This window comes from Aythya fuligula, chromosome 10, assembly GCF_009819795.1.
Source record: "Aythya fuligula isolate bAytFul2 chromosome 10, bAytFul2.pri, whole genome shotgun sequence".
Taxonomy (NCBI): domain Eukaryota; kingdom Metazoa; phylum Chordata; class Aves; order Anseriformes; family Anatidae; genus Aythya; species Aythya fuligula.
This window is the reverse complement of record NC_045568.1, coordinates 8,708,896-8,720,232: the sequence shown is the minus strand read 5'-3', so window position 1 is coordinate 8,720,232 and position 11,337 is coordinate 8,708,896. Positions and strand designations below refer to the sequence as shown.

The following is an 11,337-nucleotide window of genomic DNA, read 5'->3' as shown; positions in this document are numbered from 1 at the left end:
TGAGTATCTCATCATCATCTCAACTGTGAGAGAGAAGCCTTCTCTCACTGGGTGTTTGTCCCTCTGGATGTAACCCTGAGCAAGAAAAAGAACAACAACAAAAAAAGTGTTTTTTTAATAAACTTAAATACAGCTTTTGAAAACTTGCCCAGGCAAACAAAACGTTAATGCAAGTTTTGGCCTGGTCTTCACTGCTTGGGAAATAATTCCTCCCCCTCAATAACATAAGCTGTAGCAGCTCTATTGTTCCAGTCACCACAGGCACAAGCATCTCCTTCAGCATGTCCAAAGGAAGCTACCCTTCAGCACACCCTGTGCCCCTTTGTCTCTCAAGCAGAGAGGGAAGGGTGTGCAAGAGGTCCACAAAACCAACAATATATTGGTGCTTCCTCAGAAACACAAATTGTGAGGAAGCATGAGAACAGATTAACCCATGGAAGCTGCTCTAAGGAAAGAGCCAGCTGTTCTATGCCTCAGGACAAGAGAAGTAGTACCCAGCTTCAAGGGCAGTAAGGAAGAACAAGTGCTAAGGACACCTGGCCAGCTGTAAGAACAATGAAGCAAGAGAACAACTTGTGTGCAAAATTCCCGATCGTCATTAGAAGCCTTTTAGATCAGGTTGGGCAAACCTGTTTGATGTAAGCCAAGCCTATCCTTTTGGACAAGGAGTTATGGTAGGTGAATGTCAAGCTCTCTCCCAACCCATTCTGGAACATGGCTCGGTGTCACAGATCTGGGTGCTTGCCAGTAATCCACACACACTCAGTCATCAGGGTCCCCAGAGACCGATTTGTTGTGCTGCCTTGGCTGAGTCACTCTGTGTCCACCAGTTCCTCACCTGGGAAGGTGGGAGCCCCATCCCTGCTGCATCTTCTCTCGACTGGGAGCACTGCAGGGATAAACGTTTCTTAGGCTCTATGGTCCTCAGAAAGTCCCTTTCCTTCTGAGTGGAAGCCTGAAAACACAGGTGGAGCTTGCACTTCAGGGTACTTGGAAATTACATTGGAACAAAAACACGGATTGTCCCAAAACATGGATTAATATAGCCCTGAGGGGACCATGTCACAGCCACGAGGTCCCCCCCAACTTCCCCACAGCAGCCCCACGCTGAAGCACGGGGAGGTTAAAGCCCCACTTTGCAGCTGCACCTACAGGGAAGCCCTCTCCTGACCCAGGTTCTCACTGGGGGGCTGCACATTGCCACGCTGCCAACAGACACACGCTGTGCTGGGGACGCCGGTGGCAAGACCGCTCTCCATCCACCACGGACATAGCCTGGCTGGGACCACAGCACCATCTGCAGGGCTCTGCCAAACACCAAGCTGCTACCAACTCCTGAGGGAAGGCCAGTGGGATCCTTCCTAGGAGATACTTGGCAATGGTTTTGCTCCAGAAATACGCACCTGAGCACACACAACCACACTCTTCAAGGTCCTGCAGGAAAACAAAGCCCCTCTGTAAGCACCACCTCAGAAACAAATCACTTGTTTGATCCAGTTCCACAGACCCACTAAGGTCCCAGAAAATTGAATGCATTTGGATACTGGATTACGTAAAATGTCGACAGCAGCGTCAGCCTTGGGTGCCTTCAGGGAGCGACTGCAGTGCTGCAGAGCGCCCACGTGCACAGGGCACTGCTGGCAGCAGCAGGGCCCCGCGCTCACAGCCAGAGCTGACACAGACACGGTCAGTGCGAGGGCACTGGGAGCCCTGTGGTTTCTTAAAACTACCACATCAATGGCACTTTGCAGAGCTTCTGTACCAAAACGAGCCTGGGCCAACATGTGTAAAGCGCTGAAGAACATGCTGTACTACACCAGCACATTCCCTCGGATGTGAGTCTGACAAATAAATCCCGCCTCTTGGGAGGAAGAACAATTTTTCTCCGTTCTTGCCTTTATGAGAAGGTCTGCAGCACCATGTGATGTCCCGAGACGGGTAACCACTATGCAGCGCAAACCCACAGAAATGCAAGCATTTTTCTTATTGTTTTAGCTATAAATACAGGAATTTAACACTTGTCCTACTGGACTAGACCAAGAGTCCATCTCAGGGACAGTGTCCTGCTCTGTGCTCTGGTGAGTGACTGCTTCTGAGGAAAGGCAAGGCTGCTTTCTGCAGCTCAGCCACCAGCCCTCAGAGGGGCACCTAACCCTGGCCCGCTGCAGGGAAGCAGCCTACGCCTTGACGAACGCACCATGATGCCATTTGATGCTCTCATAAACCAGTACATCATCCAGCTTTTAAAGAGCCCTGTGCTTCTTTTCTCTGCTTTTCATAAAGAAACACTATCAATGTTAAGATTAAATCAGGGCACGCTGTTTTAAAAATCAAATTTAAAGACCTATGTCCAACAAACTGAGCTAAAGAATATGACTAATCCATTGTTGTTATTATTTATGAGAAAACACAATACCTGTTTGACTACAATTTGTACTCACTGCTGCCAGAAGTCAACCGTGCTGAAATTTTATTTCCAAACCTAAGATCAAGTGCACTTTAACTGAACCTTTTATTTTCTGCCCTTTCCTCCATCTCCTCTACTACACTTCACCAGGGCAGTGAGGGCTTATAACTTCAAGTAAGGAGTGTGTAGTGCTACAGGCAGACTCCTGGGGTGAGCGGAGTGGTGGGATGGGGTGAAGGGTCAGTCTGTGAGCTGAACGGTAAAAACCCAGAGGGCAAGGAGAGGATCTAAGTAGAAACCCAGGCACTGGTACATCAGAAGGATGTACCTGTGAAAAAGCAGGGCGAAGGCTCCAGCATTCTGAAATGAATGAAATTGTGGAGAGCAGCAAAGGTAGGAGGGAAAGGGACTTGAAAAGCCCTCTGAATCTGCTGCCACCTTCCAAGCAGATGCCAAGTTCATTGATGCAGTACCTACCATTTCTGGCTATGCACTCCCAGTTCAGCATGCACAGATGGCCTGATGGCACATCCGTGGCACACCCAGACTGCAAAAGTCACTGTCTGGGCACTTCTATTCCCTACCACATGCTCACCTCCACTGGCCCGGCAAGTGCTTCCATTCAGACTGATCCAGGTCTTTCGATTTGTTTTCTTTCCTTCTTTCTCTGGCTAGCTATGGTCAAGAAGGGAACCTGCAACACTAGAAACAATAGCAACAGGCAGCAGCTTGGATTTAATCTTTTCAGCATTTACAATGTCATGATCTTGACTGTTCATTTCAGAGACTTCTCTCAGTGTTGTTGCAGGCAGCCCTACTCTGAGTCATTCTTCCCGGACAAAGAAACAGACCTCAGTTATTCCCATGGCTGTCAAGAGACTGGGTCCTACTCCAAACTTAGCCTGTTGTCTTCTCACCTCACTTTTTTTTTTTTTTTTTTGACTTCATCTCTGAAACTGGAGTAGTGATTCTGGCCTTCTCTGTAGTCTCACATTTAAAAACGTTATATGGAATTTAAGCTTTACTATCAGAAGCAATATGCAGATCCCAGATGTTTATTCATACCCACTAGCACATTTGAAAGCATCATTTCACAGCATTTCTTGTAAGACTAAGTTTAACGTGTACACAGCACTATCTTTAGTACAGTGGTTTGATTTTTTCTGGCAGCATCCACGGAGTGTCAGGTGCTGTAGATTCAGATGGCTTTAGCCAACACCAGCAGAGCTCCTTCCTGTAGAGCCAGTGACCTATGTAGCCACGAATACAGAGTGAAAACATGTATGATAGGAAGAGATGCTTTGTCAGCTGTGGCCCACAACTGTCCAAATAAAGGGCTTCTCCCTTCTACTCCAAACAAGCAGATTCCGAAGGAAGGGGCAGACTGATCCATAGATCAACCAATCCAGTCATATTCTTTCAAAGTTTACCTCAAGTTTAAATAAGGTAAAAAAAAAAATAAAATCCTTCCAGGTTAAGTGGGTGATCTGACGTGTTGAGAAAGTGTATTTTTGATGTATTTCTTTGAAATTTGCAATGAAATACCTGGAGCTGTGAACTCTTCCATATTGGTCCTGAGATTAGTAAGTCACTTCAGCAGAATAAACTAGAGTCACATGTAGATCTCTGAAGAAGATGAAACACTTAAATACTCTGTTGAACCTCTGAAATTCAAGATGAAGTCTGTATTAGGAAATGAGGGGTCTGTCACTGCATGGAGAGATCAGTGCACTGGAAAACAAAGTGAAGATTCTTGTAGTTTTCAACAAGCCATTCAATTCAGCAGGGCTCAACAGCAAAAAGCACACTGCAAGGAATGTTATGTCCAGCACTATTGTCATCTGCTTTGTTTTTGGATGTGCAGGAACCTAGGCCTGTGGGGGAAAGAATGAGCAGAACTAAGTCTTGCTAGGGAGAATATGGTTACAATTCCATCATACTAAAGCAGCATTTTTCCAGTGGCGGTAATTTCACCAGAGCCAGTCACCTTATCAGAAACATTTACCTGTGTCAGGATTTCTGACTCGAACACTTCCCAGGTTATCTCAGGACATAAAGTTGAGATATTTGGAGCCCACCCTCTTTAAGATCTTTATGGACGACTTGGATGACGGAATTGGGTGCACCCTCAGTAAGCTTGCAGACAACACCAAGTTGGGGAAAGTATCGATCTGCCAGAGGGTGGGAAGGCCCCGCAGAGGGACCTGGGCAGGATGGGTTGATGGGCAGAGGGCAATGGGATGAGGTTCAACACGGCCAAGTGCTGGGTCCTGCACTTTGGCCACAACAACCCCATGCAGCGCTACAGGCTGGGGGCAGAGTGGCTGGAAAGCTGTGCAGGGGAAAAGGATCTGAGGGTGCTGGTCAATGCTTGCCTGAACACGAGCCAGCAGTGTGCCCAGGTGGCCAAGAAGGCCAACGGCATCCTGGCTGTGTCAGGCGTAGTGCAGCCAGCACACCAGGGAGGTGATCGTCCCCCTGGGCCCTGCTCTGGTGAGGCCGCCCCTCGAGTGCTGGGTTCAGCTTTGGGCCCCTCACTCCCAGAAGGACATCGAGGCCCTGGAGCGTGGCCAGAGCAGGGCTGCGAAGCTGCTGCAGGGCCTGGGACACAAGTCCTGTGGGGAGTGGCTGAGGGACCTGGGGGTGTTTGGGCTGGAGAAGAGGAGGCTCAGGGCAGACCTCATTGCTCTCTGCAGCTCCCTGAAAGGAAGGTGTGGGGAGCTGGGGGTCGGCCTCTTCTCACAGGTACCCAGTGACAGGACGAGGGGGAATGGCCTCAAGTTGTGCCAGGGGAGATTCAGGTTGGAGATGAGGAGACATTTCTGCTCAGAAAGAGCAGTCAGGCATTGGGACGGGTTGCCCAGGGAGGTGGTGGAGTCACCGTCCCTGGGGGTGTTCAAGGAAAGGTTGGACGTGGTGCTTGGGGACAGGGTTTAGTGGGTGACACTGGTGGTAGGGTGATGGAAGACCTTCAGGATCATCTGGTCCAACCAACCTTAATGATTCTGTGATTTTATTAAAGGCTGGCTTCAGCTGCTGACTTTCTCTTGCTGTGTTCCACTCAACATATCAGGGTACAGGAATCCAATCTACTCATGACACAGACCAACACTTGAATCAAAACTTTGAAGGTAAAACTAACTCACTTGCCACAGAAGTCCTTGTGAACAGCACGAAGGGTGAGTAGTAAGTCCGGGTGTGCCTGTAGCCAGTTCTCCACCATATCTGGGTGTCTGGGATCAACTTCCAGAAACACGCTTCTGAAAGGACATACATAGGAGTAGGAAGTGGGGAGATGCACATATTTAGGTTGCTCAGATGATAAAAATTAAGATCTTTCCTGGAAGATTCCTATGAGTGCAGGAAATGAGAAGGTCAAAACACTGCAAACCAACAATCTTAAAACAGATTGAAATTGTCCATATAAGGTGCAGCTTCCAACTGCCTCCTTCAGGGGGACAAAAGGTTGATCTTAAGGGAAGCTTTCATGGTACTCCTCTACGTGAGCAGTTAAACCCTGGTACTAAGATCTAAGGATCCCTTTTGAACCTCATGTGGGAATGCCACCAGCTCTGTCTTTCTGAGGCCCACAAGGATTTAAAGTGGAGCAGGATGCTGAGAAAGAGCCAGAACAAAAATTTTATGATGCAAATGCATGAATACTCAATACTGGACTGGCACCTCGTTGTATAAATGGGGTGACATTAGGTCCCTGTAGTGAGAGTCAAACACAAGTCAGTATACACATTTTCCCCATAGTAAATATCTCCGTAGATCAGTTACGAAAACACCACGAGGATTCAGGCCATACAGCCCTGCACACAGGACAGTACAAAGGAGAGTGCAACAGGAACGATGGAACTTGTCAGACAGCCTCAGGTAACGCACCAGGACGTGGCTTCACATTGGAGGGCTATTTCCATGTTTGCTGCAGCTGGGCTTTGTGACACTGCCATTTATGAGTCTCTGCTCCCACAACAAGGCAGAATCCCCCTTGCTTACAGGCCCGTGGAAATGGGTTCCAGCCTCTGACAGTGCAGCAGGACACAAGTTTAACAGGCAAAGGACAGAGGCCAAGCCCCAGCCATACACTCTCACAGGAATTCCTGAAACGTCCCACACTGAACACTCCCTATTAATTCACCAAACTAATTACTAGCTGGGTGTGGTTCTCATTCCTGACCTTAAAAAAACTTGGACCCCTCAAATAGGAGCTCCACCTTATAAAATGAGCAAAAAGGAAGTAGGAAAAAAATTCGGAGTTCCCATCTGTTGCTGGGAAGCCCTGGGGAGCATCTCCTGCTTTTGTGGTCATAAAAACCATAAGCAATGAATTATTCTCAGTATGCCTCTCGATACTCCTGTTCTTCTTCTCAAAACAGCAAATTTTCGATGTCCTCTCCTATGCTAACCAAAAGGTGAGGAATTTTCAACAGGATATGGGAATGTGCCGACACAAGACATTTGGGCATCAGCCAGTCCATGCTGAGGCAAAAAATGGATCCTACGTAGTAAATAGAAATAACCAGCCACAAGAATTCACAGTGAAGAAATCTAACATTTAAGAAGTTATCCCTGGCTGATCACCATCATTCTTCCAGGATATTCAGCATTGCATCCCGGCACAACATACAAGTTTCCCCTAAAGAAAGGGTGGGAGGGAAATAGAGATCTACACCCATCCTCACAGAGCTCTGTATTGCTTCTCCCTCCATCAATTATTCTGCGTAAGTAAGCTTCCTTTTTTTGTGCTCCTTCTTACTCTGTTGCTCTCTTTCATGTTCCTTCTGTTAGTGCTTTAACCTTTAAAGATTCTCACTTCACTAATGACTACGAAACATCATCACTAGTCAAGGAAGGCCTGTATCCCTGTATTAACCAGGCTGATTTTAAGCTGATTTTGCTTATATGCTTTAACTGCTATTACTAGATGGCATTTTTGCAATTATTTTCCCTTCTGTATCTCCCTGTATGAAACACAAATGGCAGTTATAGAAATGGACAGAAGACACGAAACTCAGAAAGAGAACAGTACTTACCCAGAATCCTTCAGAAGAGAAGGAGCCAGAGCCAGAATTGTTTTGATAACTCTCATCCCATCAGCTCCTCCATCCAGTGCACCAAGGTCCTCATAGCTAGGGATTGGGAACAAGACAACATTACCACGTGGCACGAGCCATGCCACTGAGCCACTGCCTGACACCACAGAGAAAGGTGCAACTAACACCTGAACTCCAGCCTGGCTACAGCAAGTGAGAGCATTTTCATAGCTTTTAGGAGAAATACTGGGAATAAGAAGGCTGCCGTCTCTAGGCTAAGAAACTCCAAATTGAACACAAGCAGAATACATTCCTTGAGCTTTTCCTGAACATTTTGAGTCAACAGCAGCCAGGGTTACACAGTTCCACCATGTGGTATGTTCTCTCTGTGCTAGCTGGACAGGGAAAGAGTAAGTTGCACAGTAATGGAGCACTTGCTTTACTTCAGCTGTGCCAATAGCCAGGTTGGACTGCTTTCTAACCTAGCAGAGCAAATTAGGATGCAGAGAACTTTGCTACTTTCAAGGACAGAATCTGCTCCTGTGGACGTTTTGCACAGGGGTGTGTATAGGACTCTGTCCTGACATGCATGACAATCAATCCGGAGGAAGACCAGCACACACAAAGCAGTTCCACATTCCAGAAGAGCCTTTTCATGTGTGTGGGTTTGTTTGCTTAAAAGATGACTTGTGACAAGAATGGGTCATGGTATTTCCACCTATTTTTTTAATCACAAAAAGCTACCCAGAATAATTCTACTTTCTTTCATACACTCACACCACTTATGAAAAAATCCAGCATGAAAAATGTTCTAAAAGAGTTTTGGATTGGAAACTTAGGAATTTCAACATGTGTGCTTCTTCCATTTTTATAAATATTTTAAATACTTTGATATTGGTTCAGACCTGTAAGCATTATCAAAGTAATGCTGTACTGTTGCATACTATATATAAACACACCTACAAGTAAGAATGTATGTGTATACTACATTTCCCTACTTTCTGTGCAAGTGTGTGTGTGTAACATAAGGAGGCAGCCAGAAAACCTTGCAGCAAGGAATGGGAGAAGGAAAATCTATTTATCTGATTACCGGAGGATCTCTGCATCCAGGGAAGCCATGTCTTCATGGAAAACATATGGGGGGTTACTGACTATGAAGTCCATGGGGCCCCAGAGTAGAAGCTGTTTGGCAGAACCTAGGAAAGAAAAAGAATCACAACCATTTCTCAACCACAGCAACCCTTCCTCTAAGCTCAATACCAAAATCCTATCCAGAAAACCATCTTTCCAGACAGCTGCACATGTGTTTGGTTCTGCTTTGCTTCTCTGGTAGAATTTTATCCCGTATCTTTTGGGATAGCCTAGCCTGGTCACTCTCCCACCCTGAGCACAAGAATGACACAAAGCTAAGAACAGGCAAAGTATCTTTTTTTTTTTTTTTTTTTTTTTTTCCTATCCACAGCCCTGCTTAGTGGAATATCTTACAGTACACAGGACCTGGATGCTCCGGAGAGACCTGTGCCCAATGAAATCTAAAGCAACAACTGGAACTTGATAGACCACGCAGACCTAAGTGAGAGCTTGGGCTAGCTGTCAGGATGTACATCCCTCCTCTTATCAAAGCTGCAGAAGGACCTCGAATAAGCAAAAGAGCTAAGCCCTCATCTGTATCAACCTTTTAAAGGGTGGCCTTTCTGCCAACAAGGTTCAGCTTATGCTCGTGCTGCTGTCTGGACTGATATGTACCAGCTCTGGACCAGACACCACAACCCTGGGAGTGTTGCTCTGTCCTTAGGCCGGGCTCCCAGCACGAAGCTTACCCCTGTAGGTGCCAGGCCAGCACAGCCACACAGCTTTAGGACTGCAGCTAGCTGGCTTACTGCTGGAGTACAGCCAGCACGAGCTCAGATTTGCAGGTAGAAGACTGCAGACATATTTCCAAGAGGTAATAGTATCAAAGCCAACGGCATCAGAAAGGTGCATTAATGAATTTGCAACGCTGGAGCTCCTAGCTCTGGAGCTCCTAGCCAAGCACAGCTGAGCATGTAACTACCTACCTAAACCTCATCAAATGGCAGTTTTAAGAAGTTTCAGCCAAGGCCAGAGTAACAACAGCAGGTATCCTATGCTTCAGTTCACCTCATTTCAAATGGATAAAGGCTGGGGACTTAATGTAAGCTAAATGTCTGGGCTCCCTCTAACATCAGTGGAAGGACAAGCACATACCAGTTCATCTAGAGCACCCATGTCAGCATGGAATGAATTACTCTCCGTATGTATGCCTCTCCCTACTAACAGCAGGCAGCACCTGGACTACCAGCTCAGAATCAACCTTTAGACACGTAAAATCAGGAAAAATTCGTCTTCTGATTAAGTAATAGATTTCCCTCAGCTGATAATCTGGCCTAGAAATCTCTAAAGGGAAAAGCTTCACGGGCTCGCTTCCTACTGACCTTTTCCTCTATTACTTTAACACCCTCCTCACCTGTATCCCAGTGGGGTGGCCCTCTGATGTCTCTCATGCCCAATGCCCAACAGCAAAGTAAAAAGGGAGAAGGACAAAAAATTATATCAGCGAAAAGAATTACTGTATGAAACATTGTGGTGGAGGATGTGGATCCTGTCCTGGAGTTGCAGCCTGTAGAGAAAATTTCAGATGTGAAGTAGAAAGAAGATTAGAAAGCTCATCTGCATGGATTCAGGAAGAGCATATTTAATAAACAGACCACTGAATAATCACACCTTTCATAATATGCGTGTATATACAACCCCACTGAAAAAAAAAACAACACACAATTAAAAGCATCAAATATATAAACTTGATATTGTAAGTGAAGTCAACAGGCTCGTGTTTGTCACATTCTTTCTCCAGACACTTTATTTATTATTATTATTATTTTATTTTTTTTTACAGTTGGGACCTTAACAGTGTTCTGTCATCTGAGTGTATTTTCTTAGGCATCTTTAAAGAGTCATGTTTCATCTCACATGAGTGTTAAGGTGACAAGATTTTACTGCATGCTGCACCAAGAAACCAGCACACGCAGTGCAGCAGAACCCCTGTGCCAGACGTAGGCCAGGAGAAGGGAGTCCTTTACAGACTCATAGAATCATTTAGGTTGGAAAAGTCCTCTAAGATCATCAAGTCCACCATTAACCTATCACTGCCATGCCTACCACTAAACCATGTCCTTAAGCACCACATCTACACGTCTTTGAAATACCTCCAGAGATGTTGACTCAACCGCTTCCCTAGGCAGCTTGTTCCAATGCCTCACAACCCTTTCAGTGAAGAAGAAATTTCTCCTAATATCCAACCTAAACCTCCCCTGGCACAACTTGAGGCCATTCCCTATAGCCCTATCATTTGTTGCTTGGGAAAAGAGACGAACCCTCACCCCACTACAGCTGCCTTTGAGGTAGTTGTAGAGAGGGGAGCTGTCCCCTTTAGGGACACCCACAGACTGCTCAGTAAAATGTATTTAAAGCACACTAGGGTTTCTCAGATGACACTCTCTAACTCATGATCCTTCTCATCCCTGACACATCTGTGCACATTAATCGGGAGATGTTTTGCTAAGTGCCTTTCATCTGTAACCAGACCTCCTCAGGGCACTCACACCAGCAGAGTCCCCAAAGGTCCAAGAATACACAAACACGTCTCCCTTTACCTGTGACAAGTAAGCAGAGTGGTTTGTTATTTTTAAGAAACGTGTCTTTAAACACCTTGGTATTTCTTAGGGAGAAATCTTGGCCAAGACTCTGATCTCTCCTATTTACTGACTCAATCCCAAGTAAAACAGCCTGAGACAGCCAAGCTGCCATTGCATGATACTCCAGGCTGGTTCAACCTGGCAAAATCTATCCCTACCTCCCAGCTCACTCCAGATT

At 46.2% G+C, this 11,337-nt stretch overlaps 1 protein-coding gene across 2 annotated transcripts in view; it reads right to left on the bottom strand.

The window, feature by feature from the left end:
- Positions 1–3,446: 3,446 nt before the first annotated feature.
- The window catches only part of HEMK1 (HemK methyltransferase family member 1), a 32,035-nt gene continuing 24,144 nt past the window's right edge, over positions 3,447–11,337 (bottom strand). For both annotated transcript variants that reach the window (XM_032194061.1, XM_032194060.1), the window contains exons 7-11: positions 10,035–10,084; positions 8,537–8,642; positions 7,447–7,542; positions 5,554–5,667; positions 3,447–4,281 (exon numbers count right to left, since the gene is read on the bottom strand). In XM_032194061.1, coding sequence (XP_032049952.1) covers positions 4,245–4,281; positions 5,554–5,667; positions 7,447–7,542; positions 8,537–8,642; positions 10,035–10,084 — 403 coding nt within the window. In that variant the 3' untranslated portion in view covers positions 3,447–4,244. The remainder of the gene's footprint in view (positions 4,282–5,553; positions 5,668–7,446; positions 7,543–8,536; positions 8,643–10,034; positions 10,085–11,337) is intronic.